The 23275-nt window shown below is 44.8% G+C and overlaps 1 protein-coding gene across 7 annotated transcripts in view; it reads right to left on the bottom strand.

Moving 5' to 3' along the window:
* The window catches only part of EYA1 (EYA transcriptional coactivator and phosphatase 1), a 276879-nt gene that overhangs the window by 148734 nt on the left and 104870 nt on the right, over positions 1 to 23275 (bottom strand). For 4 of the 7 annotated variants that reach the window (XM_074987087.1, XM_074987091.1, XM_074987090.1 and 1 more), the window contains one exon: positions 3715 to 4173. In XM_074987087.1, coding sequence (XP_074843188.1) covers positions 3715 to 3747 — 33 coding nt within the window. In that variant the 5' untranslated portion in view covers positions 3748 to 4173. Of the gene's footprint in view, positions 1 to 3714; positions 4174 to 9353; positions 9434 to 23275 lie in introns of all 7 variants that reach the window. The other 3 variants (XM_074987092.1, XM_074987088.1, XM_074987086.1) reach the window with 1 other exon arrangement.

The following is a 23275-nucleotide window of genomic DNA, read 5'->3' as shown; positions in this document are numbered from 1 at the left end:
AACAAAAACAATGCTGGTTTTAGCCTGCTAGTTCAATCCCTAGCAGCGTTTGACTGGCTACTTGGATTGAGGCTTATTCCCAGTGACAGTGTAGACATAACTTTATAGCTCCCAATTCAGAGTTTTGTATTGTTTTATAAATCCAAGGGGGGGCAGGGGATGGGGAAATTATGTTGAGAGTACTTACAAAGTCTTGATTTGCTAACTCAGTTATCTAAGTATATGTCTACATTATATATAGAACTCAACCACAGATATGCAGTTGTAGCTATGCCAATTATGTAGGTAAAATGCATTTATCCATGGTCGACTTCCATGTCTGACCACACAGTTGATGGGAGTGTTTCTGCCACCAACCGTTCTTATTCCTCGCATCTTGCGAGGAGTACAGGGGTGGGCGTTGACCTCCTGAGAGCGTCATTGATCGATCTTCCCACTGTAGGGTGGCTCCAGCCTAAGGAGTTTAAATCTTGATTTGGGTAGAAACATACAATACCTCTTGTATGCCATAGAGGCAGAATATTATGTTTTTAAAACATCTTAGTGCATAATTTAAACATATGGGCAAAATTTAAGCATGAGCATAACTTTTCTCCTTCATGTCATTCAATTAAGCCTGTAACACCAGTAAGCCTTTCCTCAAAATAGTTGAAAATGCAAACAGCAGATAAATAACAACACAGCACGAGTTAACAGTAAAGAAACAGGAAACTCTACCTGGGGAGATCAGTGGAGAGTTATACAAAACAATAAATGTTGATAACGGTGAGGTAAATGACAATATTCAGACTCTATAAACACTGATATTTATGTGTGATATAATCATATAAGTGTGACTTAGTTGAAGGGATATTTAATTTGTTTAGAATTCTCTTTAGCATAGTAAGAGATGACACACACACACACCCCTCAAGGTAGGGCTTAATAGCCATACGCTGTCTTTTACTATTGAAGCCCAAGGTGATTGTGATTGGGAGTGGAAGACAGGCAGAACCTGTTTTTCCACTAATGTATTACCTCATCTAAGTCAAAGAGAACTCCATGGAATGGATTCCATTCACTACGACAGGCCTTGGAACAGTCCTGTGAGTAGGAAATAAGCCCACTTAATTTATTATTTGGGTTTTATTATTATTTGGGTATTATTCTTCCTCTCTCTAAAATATGAAACTGGATTCAAAGTAAAAATAAAGACTAATTTAAAAGCAATGAAGTCTGGAATACTCATAGTAGTGTTCTTTTCTATTGCTTAGCTAAAAAAATGAAAAATTGTGTCTTCTAAATGTGTAGCTTGAAGTCCTTACACTTCTCTAAACAGTAAACTAAATGTAAGGCCACAGTAATATACGTTAACTGTATTCTATTATTCACCTTCTAGTGTCAACTGTAAACTGACAATTGAAAACTAAATTTTAAACTACTAAGAACTTGGTTAATGGTGCTAGGTAATTACAGTCTAGTTTTTAGGTTAAAAAACTTCCCAAAATACTTCAGCATGGAGTGACCTCAGTCTCAGCATCTCCAAACCATACCCACCTAGGCTGCAACTACAGTGACCCTCCCTTTTGGAAGGGGCACACAAATGAGGCCAATCAGAAATGCAAATGAGGCACAGATTTAAATGTCTCATGCCTCATTTGCTTACTCACGTGGGAGCTCAATTCTGGAAGAGCTGATTTCAAAAGCCAAGACAATCATGGGTTCATTTGAAAGGAAATGCTGATTTTGACAGTGCCCTTCTTCCTAATGCTTCTCAAGGAGAGTGCTTTCAAAATCGGGGTTTCCTTTCAAATGTACACCATTTGGCTTTCGAAATCAGGTCTTCTGGAATCAAGATCCCATGCCAGTATGCAAATGAGATGTGAGATATTTAAATCTGTGTCTCATTTGCATTTCTGATCAGCCGCATTTGTGTGCCCCTTACAAAAGGGAGGGGCAGTGTAGCCATGGCTCCAGTGTGTGGAGAAGGCTGGTCAGAAAACACTGGGTCTAGCCCAAGCAATTGGGGTATTTGGAGCAAACCTGAACGTAAGAGATATTTCTCAGATAAAAAGGACACTTTGTATAAACCATATATGATAATCCATCTTAATGATTTTAAAGCCTGAGGCACCTAAACATTGTTTTACATAAAAACAAATCATGTTATGAATCTCCATATTCTTTCTCAAAAATTTTTACTAATTATGTTTAAGATGAGGAGAAACAGTGGATGAAATTTTGGTTCACTGGAATTCAAGGAGAGTTTTGCCTTTGCTTCAGTGGAGCCAGGAGTTTAGCCAGAGTTTATTTATCAAGGATAATTGATCTTCTTTCACTTGTTAGAAAATGTTTCTTTCCACTTTATCAGATTTGCCCACAATTTCACATTTAGAAACTAGCCCATACTTAGCTGGTTAGTGTATTTCTCAGCCATGCCCTGGGAAGTACTTATACTGACACACTCAGTTGCATCACAGCATGGTTGCCTTTCAATTAGATACAACTTTCAGACTTCTTTTCTTTTGGCCTGATTCTACCATTCTATTCACAGCAAGTATAAAATTTAAACAGAACTACTTCTGCAGTGAAGTATTAGTATGAGTAACAGAGGAAGTACTGAGCACTTTGCAGTCTAAACATTTAGCTATAAATATTCTATTCTCTCTGTAATCTTGAGGTGCGCCTTTTTCACAGGAATTGTAATAAAAAGCTTGGAGAAACTAGCCTTTTTTGAAAACAGAACCATGTGTGCAAAATCATAGATGTCTTTAAAATCTTCCATTTTTCACAAAACACTTCACATTTTCTTCCATGTTCTTTTGAAATAGCTATTCAACATGATTTTGATATAAATGTCAACATAAAGTATTGATAAAATATAACGGAAATTTTGTTTAAAATGGAAAATGGATACATTTCAAAACAGATTTTATTTCAAAATTTCCCATAAACTGTTTTTCCATTTGACAGCCAGTTTCCTCCTGAAACATACCCATTTTTTACTATACAAACCATGAGAAATATAGAACAAACACATTTACTGGGCAAATTTACTTTTTCTCCTCTGCCTGTAATCATAATTGGCTTCTTTGGTGTGACTCTGCTAATTGTATCAAAATCATCTTTTCTGGTTATCTGTATGAACCAAGAGTATTTAATTTATTCTACCTTGATCAACCATTTTATTTGATTTTTCCTCTATTTACATAATTCCTTGTTAGCGCAGGAAATTACTTTTCAGATAGTGCCTCCTGAAAAGTCAATATGTTGTTCAACACCACTGTGTCTGGGCCCTAATCGAATTATCTTCTGGAGAATCCATTCTGATACCCATTGGTGACTGTGCTGTGGAGCCAAGTATCAGAAGCTCATTTCTCTCCTGTTAACTTTTCATATGAAGGTGGGACCAGAGGATGGAAAAAAGTATAGGCAATTCACATTATGGTGTTCTTTTGTGGGCTGTGTCAGCTCTCTTGCTCTGACTCACCAAAGACATTGCAATATCTCAACACCCAGACAGGAATAAACATACCATTATAGATTCTGATTCAATTATTCCTATAATCACAGCACCTACATAAATGCTATAGTATGTGATAGCATGACAGAATTGGCCAACTCTCCTTGTCAACAGATTCCAAATCCAGCTGCATGTGAGCTTTTGCTAGTAAATCATACCTAGTATCATGGCACAACTAGGACCATTAATCGGTAATGCTTGAGTTGACTTACTTGACTTAAACCCTTGTATGCCGAGTGGAGCATAGGTCATCTCCAAGTCTCCCCCACTTTGCTCCATTTCAAGACAAAACTTCTAGCTGACTCCAGGAGTACCCCAGTTGTTGTCCTTCAATCTCAGCAGATTTTCTCCACATTGTCCAAGGTCTTCCTCTTTTGAGTTTTCCTTGTGGATTCCATGTAAGCGCTGGATGGACTATGCTGTATGATGGTTTTCTGAGAGTGTGACCTAGCCATCCCCACTTTTTTCTCTTGATTTGCATGTTCTTGTCCATGGTTCATTCCTTGTCATGGTGAGGTGGCTTGTGTGTCTCAATGAACCAGAGAGCTCTGCCAGTGGGAGCTACAGCTTCTGGAATCGTCACCCAAACTGGACAGGTAAAGGATAGAGACCAGACAGATTTGGATCACCTCTCCCTGAGTTAGAAGTTTTTGGCTTAGGGTTAACACCATCTGTAAAAAGAACAAAGGTTATAGAAACATCTACCAAGCTTATGTAATGAATGAGAATACAAATGAACCTAAATGTAATTGTGAGAAAATCAACACACACCTTTCATAACCCTGATGATGGGTAGGCTGATGGGGAGGGGAAGAAAAGGACTTTTTCCCCCCATTTTCTTTGTGATACATTTAGGAACTGAGTGTTAGACCCAACAAATACTCGCTCAGTGACTACTTCATGATTGGACAGAAGAGCCAACAGATTGCCATTTAAGCCCTGTAGCTTTCTGCACTGGCCCTGGCTCCAATCTACAACTTCTCTTGTTCTAGCCCTAATCCTCCTCCTGTGAACTCCTGACTCTGACCATTTCTGGCTTCTCCACTGACTTGTCCTCTGACAGCACCTCCAGTTCTCCTCTCTCATACTGCTCTACCTGTGAAGTTGCACTGCCTTCACCTCTGTATTTGACAAGGGAGGTTTCTTTGTTATTTTTCTTGACCCAGAGTTGGGTTGTTAAGTTCCTCCTAAAATGACTTCAGTACCTTAACCTTGGAGGCAGACAGTTTAGAGGAGGATGAAAAGCAATCTAGGTCATGTGGAGAGGAGACCAAGGAGATCTAACTGGCTTGCTATTCAGAAATACAGTTTGAGGGGGAGGTTATAGGTGAAGTCTGGTGGACCTTCCAGTGAGGGAGCTTTGGGGCTATGAATGTATCGTACATATTGAGCTGTTTTATTCTTTTCAGTGTCTTTCAAAAGTTGGCTTTCACCCCGGTATTCCAATGGTGGTGGTACAGAGATTAAGCTAAACTGACAAGATCCTGAATGTGAGTGTCAGAAACCAATATGTGTTGGACTACAATCCAGAAAAACCATTTTGAAGGGACATTATTGGTGCATATGACCAGATTTCTGGGTGTATGAGCTATTTAGATAGCTGTTTGTGGGAGCAGCTAGAGGATGTCTAGTTTCCTAGAAAGGTTTTAAGGTAATATTGCTTCTAGAGACAGACTTTGTATGTTGCCTGGAGATCACTGTTCTGTCAGTCAGCTGCAAAATCTTTTGGTGGCCATCTTAGGATGGACAGGAGGAGGATACAATGGTCTTGTGACTGGGAATTCATTCTCTCAATTCCTATTGTGGGGGACATAGAGAAGATGGAGAAAGATTATTGTTTTCCAGATGTATATTATGGCCTCATCTTGCATTTTTCCCCTGCTGGTGAATAGGCTTTCAGATATCAGCCATCTGCTTTAGGGTTTTGCCTTGGATGCAAGGTTTGTGACTAATTAATTTAACTCCACATGGCTACGTCTACACGTGCACCCAACTTCGAAATAGCTTATTTCGATGTTGCGACATCGAAATAGGCTATTTCGATGAATAACGTCTACACGTCCTCCAGGGCTGGCAACGTCGATGTTCAACTTCGACGTTGCTCAGCCCAACATCGAAATAGGCACAGCGAGGGAACGTCTACACGGCAAAGTAGCACACATCGAAATAAGGGAGCCAGGCACAGCTGCAGACAGGGTCACGGGGCGGACTCAACAGCAAGTCGCTCCCTTAAAGGGCCCCTCCCAGACACACTTTCATTAAACAGTGCAAGATACACAGAGCCAACAACTAGTTGCAGACCCTGTATATGCAGCACGGACCCCCAGCTGCAGCAGCAGCAGCCAGAAGCCCTGGGCTAAGGGCTGCTGCACACGGTGACCACAGAGCCCCGCAAGGGCTGGAGAGAGTATCTCTCAACCCCCCAGCTGATGGCTGCCATGGAGGACCCCGCTATTTCGATGTTGCGGGACGCGGATCGTCTACACGTCCCTACTTCGATGTTGAACGTCGAAGTAGGGCGCTATTCCCATCCGCTCATGGGGTTAGCGACTTCGACGTCTTGCCGCCTAACGTCGATTTCAACTTCGAAATAGCGCCCAACACGTGTAGACGTGACGGGCGCTATTTCGAAGTTACTGCCGCTACTTCGAAGTAGCGTGCACGTGTAGACGCAGCCCATATGATTTGGTTATCCACTAGCACCCCAACTATTTGACATACAATAGCACTACAGGCCACTGTAGGCATGGGATCTAAACCCAACATTGTGCTCCTCACATCTCTACACTATTTGATCATAGGTCTGATCCCCAGATGGAGTAGCTTCAGAGTAGGTTAAGCCAGCTTTGGGGCTGATTTGTACAACCCATGCAGTGCAAAGCAGTTTTTTACATTGGGAGATCTGACCCTGTATCTATCTTCTTGACTGAAACAATCACCTGTCATTTGTTATATACCCTTAACTATAAATTCTTCTATGCTTAGAAGTGTTGACAGGTGACTCAAAGGTGACAAAGTCTAAAGAAAAGTATTTTTCTCTCTTTATGTTTTTCAAATGAGGTTTTTTTTTATGAGTTTTTGTATTTAAGTATATGTTTTTCCAGTCAAGTTTGTTTTGTTGTTTCTACATGAATGTGGTGGTTATGTCACAATCTAAAAACATGTAAGCTATTTGATCACCTACTTGTATTCACATGGGGTTTTGCTTCATTGTGCATTTTGTCTCTGATTGCATAAATATTCATAGGGAAACACCTAGGGGAAATTTTCAAAGTGGTACATACAGACTGAGCAGAGCAGTTCCTATTAATGTTAATTAGAGTCACATGGCTACAATCCCATGTTCTAATTTGAAAATCTGTATCTTACTTTTCACCACTTAAAATAACTGTACTATTCTAAGCATGTAGTCTTTGCAGCTCACTGTTCTGCAATCTATAAATATGCAAGAGACATCATTCTCTCTCTCTCTCTCTCTCCATGGAGCTACCTGAGGATACGCCTATTGCATTTTACCCACAAAGGCAAGAGTCTCAATTTAACTACATTACAAAACTCCTATGTTCCTGTTATCCTGGTTCAAAACTGCTTCTACCTAGTCCTATGTCAATTGACTTATTTTGATACATAAATTTAAAAAAAAGTCTATCCTGGGAGCCTCTGACATCATTAAAAACACACTTATGTAAAGACAAAACCAACAGCTTTGTTCCTCTTTTTGGGGGCATGATAGTGGACTTAAACATTGGTCTGAATTACAAACTAAATACTGAGGCTTTGACTACAGGAACCAATTCTGATCCCTTGGTTAGCCGTGTTACCCTCTCCAGCAGAAGGTGGTGATATTCAGCAATGGGCTACCAGGGATTTAGCTAAGGGAGCAAACCCTCATTCCTTTATTGTGAGGCCATTCATTTCTCCACTGGACCCAATTAATGCTTAGTGCTTAAGGCAGTGATCACCTTCTCCTCAATATTTGCGTACTCAAGTTAATCAAGTTATCACCATTCGTGTGTCTACTGTTATTCTCCTGTGTATTTTGATCAATGCACCAAGCAATGAAAGATGTAGATGTATAAGAAAAATAATCAAAAAAGCAGTCCAGTAGCACTTTAAAGACTAACAAAATAATTTATTAGGTGATGAGCTTTCGTGGGACAGCCCCACGTCTTCAGATCATAGCCATACTAGAACAGACTCAATATTTAAGGCACAGAGAACCAAAAATAGTAATCAAGATTGACAAAATAGAAAAATATTATCAAGATGAGCAAATCAGAAAGTAGAGGGGCAGAAGGGTGGGGGGCGAGTCAAGAATTAGATAAAGCCAAGTATGCATAAGAGCCTCTATAATGACCTAGAAAATTTCTATCCCGGTTCAAACCATGTGTTAATGTGTCAAATTTGAATATAAAAGAGAGCTCCTCAGCCTCTCTTTCCAAACTGTTGTGAAAAGTCCTCTTCAGTAAGACACAAACTTTCAGATCATTAACAGAATGGCACACTCCATTAAAGTGCTGACTGATAGGATTGTGAATCAGGAGTGTTTTTATGTCTGTTTTATGCCCATTAATTCTTTGTCTAAGAGAGTTTGAAGTCTGTCCAATATACAAATCATCTGGGCATTGTTGGCACATGATGGCATATATGATGTTAGTTGAGGAACAGGAGAATGTGCCCTGGATTCTGTGAATAACCTGGTTAGGTCCAGAGACGGTATCTCCAGAATAGATACGTCGACAAAGTTGGCAATGGGCCTTGTTGCAAGGAAAAGTTCCAGAACTGGTGTTCCTGCAGTATAGACTGTGGTTGTTGATGAGAATCCTCATAAGGTTGGGAGGTTGTCTGTAGGAGAGAACAGGCCTGCAACCTAGGGCCTTCTGGAGTGTAGCATCCTGATTAAGGACAGGTTGTAGGTCTTTAATAATGTGTTGCAGTGGTTTGAGTTGGGGGCTGTAGGTAGTGATCAGTGGTGTCCTGTTCTTGGCTTTTTTGGGCCTATCTTGGAGTAGCTGGTCTGTGGGTATGCATCCAGCCCTGTCGATTTGTTTTTTGTTTCTCCTGGTGGGTAATTCAGGCTTGTGAATATTTGGTAAAGATCTTGTAGTTTTCGGTTTCTGTCAGTAGGATCAGAGCAAATGCAATTGTACCTGAGGGCCTGACTGTAACAATGGATCTAGAGGCTGCTGCACTCTCTTTTATATTCAAAGTTGACACATTAACACATGGTTTAAACCAGGATGGGAATTTTCTAGGTCATTATAGGGGCTCTTATGCATGCTTGGCTTTATCCAATTCTTGACCACACCCCCCCACTCTCTGATTTGCTCACCTTGATAATATTTTTCTGATTTGTCAACCTTGATTACTATTTTTGATTCTCTGTGCCTTAAATATTCAGTCTGTTCTAGTATGGCTATGATCTGAAGAAGTGGATCTGTCCCATGAAAGCTCATCACCTAATAAATTATTTTGTTAGTCTTTAAAGTGCTGCTGGACTGCTTTTTTGTTTTGATAGTATATAGACTAGCATGGATATCCCTCTGTTACTATTCAAGAAAGCAAAATTTTAACGTCTTTAAATATTCCTTATATTTGCATGTATAAATAAGCAACAAGACAAATTATATCTTAACTCACTCTTGAACTTAATAAAACACTCACTCATTGGTAATAATACTTAGCTTCTGTTATAGAATAAATGGTGATTGTAACCTGGATATATAAACAATGCATCTTATCCTGTTTCCAAACCGCAGCTTCCTTTGCTAAAAATCATCCAGAAGACTAAGGACAAAACAAAACCACACACAACTGTTTTTTACTTCTTTACTTCATCAGTAGCTCTCACCCTTTAGGTCCTTATGGTCTTCAAACTGCAGAAGCAAGTCTGCTACACACAACACATTCAGAATGTAAGACAACCTAAGTCTGTAAAAACAAACAGTTGTAGGATTATCAACTCAAATTTATTTATTTTTTTTAATTTAAGCCAATTCCCCACCTCAGCCAATTCCATATTTTTCCCCAACAGAACAACTTCTTTGGATTCATCATCATCAACAAACACCATGGGCTCAGCCTATTGGTGTTTGATGCCTCTCTTACTATTTCTTCCATCCTTCCCTGTCCTGTGCACTTTGAAGACTCCACTCTGCCGTGGCTTAGTTTCTGTAGACTAGCTCCTCACCAATCTACTCTATCATCTACCCATTCTCTGTGGGGTCTTCCCCTCCTATTCGAACTGTCCATTATGCCAAATAACAGGGTCTCAATTTTTATTCGTTGTTCATTCTGCAAATATGCCCAAATAGGTGTAACTTTCATTGTATAATCACCTGCAGTAGGTTCTCTTTTGGCTGTATCTTCCTATATAATTCCTCGTTGGTGACCTTCTGCATCCATCCTATTCTCAGGGTCTTTCTATAACAATTCCTCTAGAATGCCAATATTCTTCTCTTTGAATCTTTGGTTACCACCCATGTCTCACATCCGTACAACATGCTGCTGAATACATTTTCAAGATGCTCAGCTTCATTCCTAAGCTAATAGCTTTGCTTTTCCACATCTTATCCATCGCCTTCAAATTCGCTGTTGCTTTCACTATTTAGTCGCTATTTCCTCCTTACAATCTAGAGCTTACGTTATGTTGCTCCCCAGATATATTAACTTCTCTGTGTGACAGGGGTGTACCAACCCCACACTGAGAAAAGGCCCCTGTCTCCAAGGCCCTGCTGGGCAAGTTCCAGCCATAGAGCAGGTATAAAGGCTGGGGAAGCCTGGCAGTTGAGGCTGGCCAGAAGTGGGGAGGAACTCCTGCTGAAGATTGGGAGCCACAGCCACCTGAGGAGCAGCAGCAACAGTGGTGGCAGCCAGCGCCAGAAGAGCAGTCCATAGCAGGAGCACCTGGAGCAAGCACAGCCAGAGCTGAGACAGCGGACCACACCAGGAATGGGGTAGGAAGTAGCCGAGGGTAGGGGAACTAGGAAGGTTTCCAGTGAGCTCAGCATGTTGCTGTGAGGCTCCCCGCTGAGCTGGTGACTGGGGTCCCACACTCACCACCAACAGGGCCCTGGGCTGGAGCTTGGTGGAGCAGGTGGGCCCAAGCTCCTCTACACCCACATCCCTATGAGCCTAAGGCAGGGAGGACCTAGGCCACTGAAGCCAGACTGGGCTGTAGGGCCTGCAGACTGTGACTAGGTTGCAAAGTCCTGACTGGGTTGTGAGGTCCGTGTACTGTGACTAGGCCACTGAGGCCTGATTGGGCGATGATGCCCACCCACTGTGACTAGGCCGCTGAGGCCTGATTGGGCTGTGGCTCCCTAAGGGCAACAAAGGACCCCTCGGAGCAAGGTGGGGCCAGAGACTCCACCACACTCCACATTCTCTAGTTCAATCCCATCTGCACTGATCTTCCTTCCTATTTCCTTATCTCCAAATATGATTCCTTTTGTTTTATAGATGTTCATAATCCGTCCATACCACTTCCCTTCCTCATTTAGCACCTGCACCATTTTTGCTAGCTTCTCCTCATCTTCCTCAATGGTATCATCTGCGAACTTCAAGTTGTTAATTCTTATCCCATGCACAAATACCCCTTCGGCCTCTTCCTTGATCTTGTCCATCACTTTCTCTAGATGCGGGATTAAGACACTCAGCTATATCGGATTTCCTTGTCTCATACCGCTACTCATTCTAAACCAACTTCCCAACTCCCTGCATGTTCTCAGCACTATCTCCACAATGTCACTGATATCCTTCAACTACCGTATCAGTCTGCTATCCACTCCATATGACCCCAACACCACCCAAGTCACTTTGGCCATGTCTACACTAGCCCCAAACTTCGAAATGGCCATGTAAATGGCCATTTCGAAGTTTACTAATGAAGCGCTGAAATACATATTCAGCACCTCATTAGCATGCGGGCGGCCGCGGCACTTCGAAATTGATGCGGCTCGTCCCAACAGGGCTTCTTTTCGAAAGGACCCCACCTACTTAGAAGTCCCCTTATTCCCATCTGCTCACAGGAATAAGGGGACTTCGAAGTAGGCAGGGTCCTTTCAAAAAGGAGCCCCATCGGGACGAGCCGCGCAGTGGCGAGCCGCGTCAATTTCGAAGTGCCGCGGGCACCCGCATGCTAATGAGGCGCTGAATATGTATTTCAGCGCTTCATTAGTAAACTTCGAAATGGCCATTTACATGGCCATTTCGAAGTTTGGGGCTAGTGTAGACACAGCCTTTCTGATCCATACTGTCAAATGACTTCTGAAAATCAATGAAGCAAGTGTAGATGTTCTTGTTCTTTTGTTGAGCTTTCTCCACTATCAATCTTAGTGCGAATATCTGCTGTATGGTACTTCTATCTTTCCTAAACCCCGCTTGCTCGTCCACTAGATGTTCTTCTATCTGTGATCTTAGTCTCTCTGTCAGTATCATCAGCACCTTGCCTAGATGACTCATTAGGGCAAGCATTCTGTAGCTCTTGTACTCCAATGCACTTCCTTTCTCATGTATTGTCACTAGCATAGATCTTGTCCATTCTTTAGGTGCCTTCTCTTCTTTGCATGCTGTATTACATAGTTGGTGTATTTCCTGGACCATACTTTCTCCACCATATTTAATCATCTCTCCTGTGATCTTATTTCCAAGGCTCTTGTGCTTCAGTTGTTTCACTGCTCTTGCTACTTCCTCCTTCAAAATATCAGTCTTGCTCTCAATGCTCAGCAGAGATATCTCTTTCAATTCTTTAATCAGTCTCTCTGAGACACTCGGGTCCAACTGTGATTTGTATAGATCTTCTCCTTGTTCATGAGCAAAGTAATCCCCAGGATAATGCCATACACCTTCAGTCACAGGAAATCTCATATGTACCCTGCCACAATAGTAAAACTGGACCTCAACAGTTAATGGAGGAAAATGCAGAATGCTTCCTCATTTTCACTAAGTTTTTTCCTCTTCCCAGAGCTCAGCTTAAGAAGTCTGTTCTTCCACATTACACAGAGTTTCAAACTCCTTTGGTTGAGAGGCATCTCAAACTGATGTTGTATACAGCTATGGCCAAGGAAATAGTTATCTTCTGTCATTTGGAGTACACACCACTTCACGAATAGTCTGCAGTATTCATCAAAAGTTCAATTTCTCCTCACGATTAGCAGACAATCAAGAGGGAACCAGCTATCAGTAATGGAAATAAATTATTTGGCTGAGTATGGCTACGTCTACACGTGAAGCCAACATCGAAATAGCTTATTTCGATGTAGCAACATCGAAATAGGCTATTTTGATGAATAACATCTACACGTCCTCCAGGGCTGGCAACGTCGACGTTCAACTTCGACGTTGCGTGGCACCACATCGAAATAGGCGCTGCGAGGGTACGTCTACACGCCAAAGTAGCACACATCGAAATAAGGGTGCCAGGCACAGCTGCAGACAGGGTCACAGGGAGGACTCAACAGCAAGCCGCTCCCTTAAAGGGCCCCTCCCAGACACAGTTGCACTAAACAACACAAGATCCACAGAGCCGACAACTGGTTGCAGACCCTGTGCCTGCAGCATGGATCCCCAGCTGCCGCAGCAGCAGCCAGAAGCCCTGGGCTAAGGGCTGCTGCCCACGGTGACCATAGAGCCCTGCAGGGGCTGGACAGAGAGCATCTCTCAACCCCCCAGCTGATGGCCGCCATGGAGGACCCGGCAATTTCGACGTTGCGGGACGCGGATCGTCTACACGGTCCCTACTTCGACGTTGAACGTCGAAGTAGGGCGCTATTCCGATCCCCTCATGAGGTTAGCGACTTCGACGTCTCACCGCCTAACGTCGAAGTTAACTTCGAAATAGCGCCCGACGCATGTAGCCGCGACGGGCGCTATTTCGAAGTTAGTGCCGCTACTTCGAAGTAGCGTGCACGTGTAGACACAGCTTATAAGGGAATAAAATGAGAGAACATGTTACAGTTTTATTGAGGGAAGAGGGAAGGTTTGAATCATAGAATCATAGAATACTAGGACTGGAAGGAACATTGAGAGGCCATCGAATCCAGCCCCCTGCCCTCATGGCAGGACCAAGTACCATCCAAACCATCCCTGACAGACATCTATCTAACCTGTTCTTAAATATCTCCAGCGATGGAGATTCCACAACCTCCCTTGGCAGTTTATTCCACTGTTTGACCACCCTGACAGCTAGGAACTTTTTCCTAATGTCCAAACTAAACCTCCCTTGCTGCAGTTTAAGTCCATTGCCTCTGGGTTCTATCCTCAGAGGCCAAAAAGAACAAGTTTTCCCCCTTCTCCTTATGACACCCTTTTAGATACCTGAAAACTGCTATCATGTCGCCCCTCAATCTTCTCTTTTCCAAACTAAACAAGCCCAATTCTTTCAGCCTTTCTTCATAGGTCACATTCTCTAGACCTTTAATCACTCTTGTCACTCTTTTTTGGACCTTCTCTAATTTCTCCACATCTTTCTTGAACTGCGCTGCCCAGAACTGGACATAATACTCCAGCTGAGGCCTAACCAGCGCACAGTAGAGCGGAAGAATGACTTCTCGTGTCTTGTTCACAACACACCTGTTAATGCATCCCAGAATCATGTTTGCTTTTGTTGCAACAGTGTCACACTGTTGACTCATAATTAGCCTGTGGTCCACTATAACCCCTACATCCCTTTCTGCTGTAGTCATTCCTAGACAGTCTCTCCCCATTCTGTATGTGTGAAACTGATTGTTCCTTCCCACGTGGAGCACTTTGCAATTGTCCTTATTAAACTTCATCCTGTTTACCTTAGACCATTTCGCCAATTTATCCAGATCATTCTAAATTATGACCCTATCCTCCAAAGCAGTTGCAAACCCTCCCAGCCTGGTATCCTCTGCAGACATAATAAGCTTACTTTCTATGCCAATATCTAAATTGTTGATGAAGATATTGAACAGAACCGGTCCTAAAACAGACCCCTGCGGAACCCCACTTGTTATACTCTTCCAGCAGGATTGAGAACCATTAAGAACTACTCTCTGAGTACACAAAAGCAACGAGGGCTCCTGTGGCACCTTATAGACTAACAGAAATATATGAGCATAAGCTTTTGAGGGCAAAGACCCACTTCGTCAGATGCAGACCTGCATCTGACGAAGTGGGTCTTTGCCCACGAAAGCTTATGCTCATACATTTCTGTTAGTGTATAAGGTGCCACAGGACCCCTCGTTGCTTTAGCAGATCCAGACTAACACGGCTACCCCGCTGATACTATCTCTGAGTTTGGTTATTCAGCCAGTTATGCACCCACCTTATAGTAGCCTTATCTAAATTGTATTTGCCTAGTTTTTTTACAAGAATATCATGCGAGACTGTACCAAATGCTTTACTAAAGTCTAGGTATACCACATCTACTGCTTCTCCCCTATCCACAAGGCTCGTTATCCTATCAAAGAAAGCTATCAGATTGGTTTGACATGATTTGTTCTTTACAAATCCATGCTGGCTGTTTCCTTTCACCTTACCACCTTCCAAGGTAGCTAGGTTCTCGGTTTAGCAACTTCAAAAAGAGCAAACACCCTCCATCATTCCCAAGAGTAACTGTGTGTATGAGTTACAGAATTATTTGATTTTATATAAATCTGATCTTCTTGTAGTAGGCTGGGAATCCTGCGGACCGTCATGCTATTTCAAGGAAGTAGGGAAGCATGCCAGCAACAGGACCCCAACGTGAGGATAGATAGCCACATACTAAGTGGAAAAACCACAACTTCTCCCACCTCGACTTTTAGGGTTACCAACTTTCTGACTGCAGAATGGGAGCTGGGGAGCTGTCTCTAAGGTAAGAACAGCACATGCAGCTGCCTGGCTGCCTAGGAGTCATAGAGGGAAAGGGACATGCTGACACTTCCAAGAGGAGCCACATGGAGATAGGGAAGGGGTCTGCAAACAAAACAGTAGAAAGAGCTCTTTTTAAAAATGCAGTTACAAAATCAATACTTCAAGAGCCACAATGCATGTGAATATGAGACAATCTTGGGAGGCAGACCAGTCCTTGCCCACAGACAACCTGCCAACCTGAAGCAAATCCTAACCAGCAACTATACACCGCACCACAGTCACTATAACTCAGGGACCCATCCATGCAACAAACCTCGTTGCCAGCTCTGCCCACATATCTACACCAGCAGCACCATTACATGACCTAACCAGATCAGTCACACCATCGTGGGTTCATTCAGCTGCACATCTACCAATATAATTTATGCCATCACGTGCCAGCAACGCCCCTCTGCTATATACATTGGACAAACTGGACAGTCTCTACATAAAAGAATAAATGCACACAAATCAGATATCACAAATGGCAATATACAAAAACCCATAGAAGAGCACTTCAATCTCCCAGGCCACACAGTAGCAGACTTAACAGTAGCTATCCTACAGCAAAGAAATTTCAGGACCAGACTCCAAAGAGAAATTTCTGAGCTACAATTCATCTGCAAATTCGACGCCCTCAGTTCAGGCTTAAACAAAGACTGCGAATGGCTGGCTAAATACAAAAGCAGCTTCCCCTCCCTTGGTGTTCACACCTCCAGATCAACTGCTGGTAGTAAGCCTCATCCTTGCTGACTGAGCTAACCTTGTTATGCCCACCCTTGCTCTGGCTTATTTATACCTGGCCCTGCAGATTTCCAAGACCAGCATCTGATGAAGTGAGTCTGTGCTCACGAAAGCTCATGCTCAAAACTTTTCTGTTAGTCTGTAAGGTGCCACAGGACCCTTCATTGCTGTTACAGATCCAGACTAACACGGCTACCCCTCTGATACTTAACCCCAATGTGCTTTTAACTGGACTTTTAACAGCCCAGTCAGCACTGCTGACTGGAATTAGGAGGTGCCTTTCAACGAGGCATTCCAGTTGAAAACTGAATGCCTGACAACTCTATTCACCTATGTGGAGACTGCTAGGCACAGATGCTGGTTATTTCAAACTACAACAGTTTGCATTGGGAGACCTGTCAATGTTCCACTGAAACAGGAGCATGAACAACTGACCCCTAACTGCCCCCACACACAAAGTAAAACAGGAAAACTAAGCTACCTTGATTTTAAGGCCTCTTGTCAAATTTTGCTGTGTTGTATAATTTAAATCTGTATCTTGACACAAGTAATGAGTATTATGCACTTTTTCTAAATTAATAAAAATCAAGTTATCTAAAAAAACACAAAACATACTCTCAGATTTTGTAAAATGCTACACTGAGCTGTAAATTAACATGTTTTAGTGACCAGACTTGAACCACTGCTTGAAGAAATATGTGAAGTAGTATCAGTGAGAAAAAAGAAGTTACTCACCTGCGTAGTAACGATGGTTCTTCGAGATGTGTCCCCATGGGTGCTCCACAGTAGGTGTTGGGCTCGCCCCGGCGCCACAGCTCAGAAATTCTTCAGCAGTCTCCGTCGGGTCAAGCATGCGCCGATGCGCGTTGGCTCTTCGCACGCTTACGGTCATGTGCGCGATCTGGTCCCCGCCAGTTCCTGATCAACCGCTCCGGATGCCCCTGAAAAACACACAAACAGAGCTCCGAAGTGGGGAGGAACGGGTGGGTAGTGGAGCACCCACGGGGACACATCTCAAAGAACCATCGTTACTACACAGGTGAGTAACTTCTCTTTCTTCTTCGAGTGGTCCCCGTGGGTGCTCCACAGTAGGTGACTACCCAGCAGTAACCCCCCCCGAAAAAGGAGGTGGGTACCCGATTTATGCGCAGCTTGCCCATGAAAGGACTGCTGTCGACAGGCGTGTATCCTCATCAAGCATCCTGTGCATGGCGTAGTGCTTGGTGAAGGTGTCACAGGAAGACCACGTCGCCACTCTGCAGATATCTCTCAGCGCGATTCCTTTGAAGAAGGCCGTTGACGCTGCCATCGCCCTAGTAGAGTGGGCCCTTGGCGGAACTGGCAGAGGAGTCTTGCAAAGCTCGTAACACAGTCTTATGCAAGACACAATGTGATTTGAAATCCTCTGTGAAGATAGCGCTTCTCCTTTTGACCTGGATGCAATGGACACCAGGAGTCTGTCCGTTTTCTGGAAGGGTTTAGTTCTATCGATGTAGAAGGCCAGTGCCCTTCTTACGTCAAGTAAGTGCAACCGTGCCTCTTCATTTGAGTTGTGAGGCTTAGGATAGAACGAGGGCAACACTATTGGTTCGTTAATATGAAAATCCAAAGAGACCTTCGGAACGAAGGCTGGGTGCAAACGTAAGACCACCGCTTCTTTTGAGAATATCGTGCAGGGTGGTGTGGACATTATGGCCACGAGCTCGCTCACTCTGCGAGCTGACGTGATTGCCAGGAGGAAAGTCGTTTTAATGGTGAGTAGTCGAAGGGGGACCATAGCCAATGGTTCAAAGGGCGGTCCTGAGAGGGTGTGTAAAACTAGGTCTAAACTCCATGACAGCGGTATTGGTTTCCGAGGGGGGTACAGATTTACCAACCCCTTTAGGAAACGCGAGACAACAGGATGGGCAAACATGGTTGATCCATCCTCTTCATGCCGAAACGCTGATATAGCTGCCAGATGCACCTTTATAGAGGATAGAGAAAGTCCCTTTTGTTTGAGTTGTAGCAGATAGTCCAGAATCGTAGGTATGGTGGCGTCCTGGGGTGTTAGCTGCCTGGAGGAGCACCAATTGGAAAAACGCAACCATTTGTGCTGATAAGTCTTTCTGGTAGAAGTCCTCCGACTACATTCAAGGACTTTTTGTACTCCCTCTGAGCATGTAGTCTCTAAGGCGCTTAGCCATAGATTAACCATGCTTGTAGCCAAAGTCTCTTCGGGTGTGGGTGCAGTATTGATCCCCGAGCCTGAGTGAGACTGTCCTGTACTGTTGGCAGGGGACATGGCCGATGCTGAGCCATGCGTAGGAGCAATGGGAACCACTGTTGCCGGTCCCAGGTTGGGACTATGAGTATCATGCGTGCTCTCTCCCTTCTGGCCTTCTCCAAGACCTTGTGTATAAGTGTCGTGGGAGGGAATGCATAAAGTAGAGGGCCCTTCCATGGGATCATGAAGGCGTCCCCCAAAGACCCCTGTCCCATGCCCGCTCTGGAACAGTATTGGGGACATTTCTTGTTGTCCCGGGTGGCGAACAAATCGATTTGGGGAAAACCCCACCTGCAGAACACTTGGTGAAGTAGGTCTGAACGGATCTGCCACTTGTGAGTGGGCACAAAGTGTCTGCTGAGCTGGCCCGCCTTCACGTTGTGGACACCCGGTAGGTATGAAGCCTTTATGGTTATATTGTTGGCAATGCACCAGTTCCACAGTCGGACCGCCTCCGCACAAAGCGTACGAGACCTGGCTCCCCCCTGCCGGTTTATATAAAACATGGTGGTGGTGTTGTCGGTATTCATGCCGACTATTTTTCCACGCAGATAATTCTGAAAATGCCTGCACGCATTGAACACTGCTCTGAGTTCTAATATGTTTATGTGCAGTGTCTTCTCCGCGGGGGACCATAACCCTTGAGTGGTTTTGTTGTCCATGTGTGCCCCCCATCCCGTATGGGAGGCATCTGTTGTAATGAACACAGTAATTTGTGGTTGGCGGAAGGGCACCCCTGTTAGGAGATTCTTGGGGTTTCCCCACCATGTTAGCGAGCTTCGTGCCTCTGTTATAAGTGACACCCTCTTGTGGACGGTGTGGATTGAGGGTTTGTATATGGTTGCCAACCAATGCTGCAATCCTCGCATATGCAGCCTGGCGTTTTGCACCACAAACGTGGTGGTTGCCATATGCCCCAATAGTTGTAAGCACATAAGAACTGGAACAGTGGGGCTGTACGTTAGTAGTTGTACGAGAGACTCGATGGCACGAAAACGAGCCTCGGGTAAATACACCCTTGACATGACTGAGTCTATCCAAGCCCCTATAAACTCTATATTTTGCGTGGGGTCGGTCTTTGACTTTGAGAAGTTGATGATGAGGCCCAATGAGGTAAATGTGTTTGTGGTGATGTGTATCATCTGTAATACCTCTGCCCGGGAAGTTCCCTTTAGCAGGCAATCATCCAGGTACGGGAAAATGAAAACGCCCTGTCTGTGTAGGTATGCTGACACCACCGCTAAGGTCTTGGTGAAGACTCTGGGCGCTGAAGAGAGGCCGAATGGAACTGAAAATGATCTGTGCCAACAATGAATCGGAGGAAGCACCTGTGGGCTGGATGAATTGCGATATGAAAATAAGCATCCTGTAAGTCGAGGGCTGCAAACCAATCGCCGTCGTCTAGTGCCGTGATTATTGAAGCCATCGTAGTCATCTTGAAGCGCTGTTTGCTTAGATACTGGTTTAGTGGGCGTAGATCCAAAATGGGCCTCCACCCTCCTGTCTTCTTTTCCGTCAGGAAGTACCTGGAGTAGAAACCTTTGCCTTGAAATTGCTCTGGTACTCTCTCCACCGCCCCTATGAATAGGAGGTGGTCCACCTCCCACCTTAATTCCGGTAGGTGAGAAGGGTCTCTGAGGAGGGGTGTGGTGGGAGGATTTGGTGGAGGTAACGACTGGAAGGGGATCGTGTATCCCGTGTTTACAATCTCCAATACTCACTTGTCCGAAGTGACGCTTTTCCATGTGGGTAAAATGGTTTGAGTCGGTGATGGAACATGTACTGAGATTGGCACTGAGATACGGTCTTGGCTTCGCGACCCTCGACATACCCGTCAAACCTGCTGTCTTGTACTTTGCCCTGAGGAGGCGTTGCCCTGCTGAGGTCGACGCCTAGGGCCCTTATAATGTGTTTGTTGATGACGTCCCTGGTCATACCCCCATTGAAATTGGGTTCGCTGCTGTTGGTAACCATAACGGCGTTGTTGAGGATAAAACTTCTTCCTTCTGAATGGTGGGGTATATATTCCCAAAGTCCGAAGTGTCGCTCTGGAGTCTTTGCTCGAGTGTAGGACTGAGTCGGTTGATTTGGCAAACAATTTTATTTTGTCAAAGGGGAGGTCTGCAATTTTGACTTGTAAGTCCTTTGGAATGCCGGATGTGTGAAGCCATGACTCCCTCCGCATTACCACTGCAGTGGCTACGGCACGGGCCGCTGTGTCCGCCACATCCAATGCAATCTGGACGCCCACTCAAGAAGCCGCATAGCCCTCTTGTACAATTGCCTTAAGAATCAGCCTTTTATCCTCCGGAAGGAAGTCCATGAGGGCAGTAAGCTTGGAGTAGTTGTCGAAATTGTGGTTCGACAAATGAGCGGCATAGTTGGCCATGCGGAGCAACAGAGTGGATGAGGAGTAGGCTTTTCTACCCAGGAGATCCAGCTTCTTTATATCCTTGTCCAGTCCCCCAGATTTGTACTGGGACGATTTGGACCTGTGTTGAGACGATTCAACCACTAGTGAGTTTGGCTGTGGATGACTAAAGAGAAATTCCATACCTTTCGCAGGGACGAAGTACTTTTTGTTCGCCCTTTTGTTGGTAGGAGGAGTGGATGCCGGAGTTTGCCATATATTAGTGGCTGCCTCCATGATTGCATCGTCCAGAGGAATAGCTATTTTAGAAGAGGATGGGGGCCTGAGATTTTTAAGGAGTCTGTGGTGTTTCTCCTGCACCTCCGCCACTTGAATATCTTGGGATTAAGCTACTCTTTTGAACAGCTCCTGGAACTGTTTAAGGTCATCTGGAGGAGAAATGTCTCCAGGAACCACCGTCTCATCTGGCGAGGATGAGGAGGCATCACTATGGTATCTCTCCTCCAATTCCTCTGGATCCTGGCTGTATTGGTGTGATTGTCTTTTTGAAACTTCGAGGTGGGGTTCAATGTCTTTAGACCCAGCCTCTGATTGGGGGACTTGTGGTGTTCCCCCAGGTGGAAGCTGCACACTGTGGCGTTGAGGGGGAGTTGACGGAGATCGACGGTGAGACGTCAACCTCCTATGCTGATGCCCTGCATAATGATGGCGGTCGTAGCAACAGGGACAGGGGCCCGCTGATGGGGACCTGGACCATGACCCAAAGATGTAAGGGTGGTGCAGGGAATGTCGAGACCGTCGAGATGATACCGACGTATAGGGAGAGCCTCTGTGGGAATACTCACAGGGGTCTCTGCTAGATGATGGAGAGAAGTGTGCAGCCCCTTGAGATGGACTCCGAAGAAAAGGAGATGGACGTCTGTGGCAGGCTGAAGGTGTTGCTGCCCGTCGAATCTCCGGTGGTGATCGTGGTGACAGAGGCAGTGCAATTACCTCAGGGGAGGGGCTGTGGTGCCTGGTCTTTGTTTTAGCCTTTGCCCTCTCAGGTGGTCTTATCGGTGAGCTTGGTACCGTAGCAGGTGTCATGCTGATTTTCACTGCTCCCGGTGCCGTCGTTGCTGGTGCCGTCGTTGCCGGTGCCGTTGATCCCAGTGCCGTCATCCTCAGTGCTGACGTCCTCGGTGCCGTTGTTCCCGGTGCCGTCGTCTTCAGAGCCGTCATTTCCGGTGCCTCTGGGGGAGCCTCACTCGGTGCCGCAGTAGCTGGTGCCGGTCTGTCCAGTGCCTGCATGGCTCTCAGTGCCGTCTCCCCAGTAGCTGTAGGCCCTTGAGCGGTTACATGCGCCGCGGATTTACCAGCGTAGGAAGCCAGCGTGCGCGGGCCCTTCGTTGCACTCATCCCGCTCCCAGAAGTAACGGGCAGAGATCAAGTAGGCGAAGCTCTTCTTTTCTTCTGCACAGAGGAGGTCAAAGAGGCAGCCTTCCTCTTGTGCGATCCTGAAGAGCCCTCCGCATGCATTGTCTCTGATGAGGCGGGTTGAAGTGCTCTGTCAAATAGCAGCATCTTCAACCTCATTTCCCTATCTTTCCTAGCCCTATTAGTCAACTTGGAACAATGGGAGCACTTCTGGGGAACGTGTGTCTCCTCGAGGCACCGTATGCATCTGCTATGGCCATCCGAAGCAGGCATGGCCTCCCGGCAAGATTCACACTTCTTAAAGCCGGAGGATGACATTGTTAAAGCTCAACTCTGTGAGTCCTTAAGTGCTATGAACACACTTAGCAGTCTATTAGATGATGATAACAACCGTTGGCCTTTGGAGGCTTGACAAACAAAACTAGCAGGCCTGCCCGGAGGCGGCCGCTGCAGTCTTTAAGATAGGCTTTAACTTTTAAACGAACTGTAACAAGGTAACTAAACTATAATAACTATAGAACTGCTAACTATGAACTATTAAACTATCAACACAAGAAAAAAATAAGATTTATCTGTCTCGGGCGTTGGAGCCAGAGAGGATTCCGTCTGCAGCCGTTGGCGGTTGAGAAGGAACTGGCAGGGACCAGATCGCGCACGTGACCGTAAGCGCGCGAAGAGCCGACGCGCATCGGCGCATGCGCGACCCAACGGAGACTGCTGAAGAATTTCCGAGCTGCGGCGCCGGGGCGAGCCCGACACCTACTGTGGAGCACCCATGGGGACCACTCGAAGAAGAACCTGACTTCAATCAATGACTTTCTGGTGATTTAAATTGTGATTTAAATCAATGATCTAAATGGCCAAAATTTAAAATCAATCCACCCTGTCCACATCCTTTAACTGGCTTCTTCTTGCCTTCTAAATTATATTTAATTATCTGACCTCCATAATCAAGGCTTTGAATAACTCCACTCCTGTAGACATCTCTGCTTTTGCTGGTTTTTCACTTACTCCAACTACTCTCGGGCCATGTCTACACTATAAAAATAACTTCAAAGTTGCTTACTTCGAAGTATAACTTGGAAGTAAGAGACTTTGAAGTTGAGTGTCTACACAC

The sequence above is a fragment of the Carettochelys insculpta genome, chromosome 2, assembly GCF_033958435.1.
Source record: "Carettochelys insculpta isolate YL-2023 chromosome 2, ASM3395843v1, whole genome shotgun sequence".
Lineage (NCBI taxonomy): Eukaryota > Metazoa > Chordata > Testudines > Carettochelyidae > Carettochelys > Carettochelys insculpta.
This window is presented reverse-complemented; position numbering and strand designations above follow the sequence as displayed.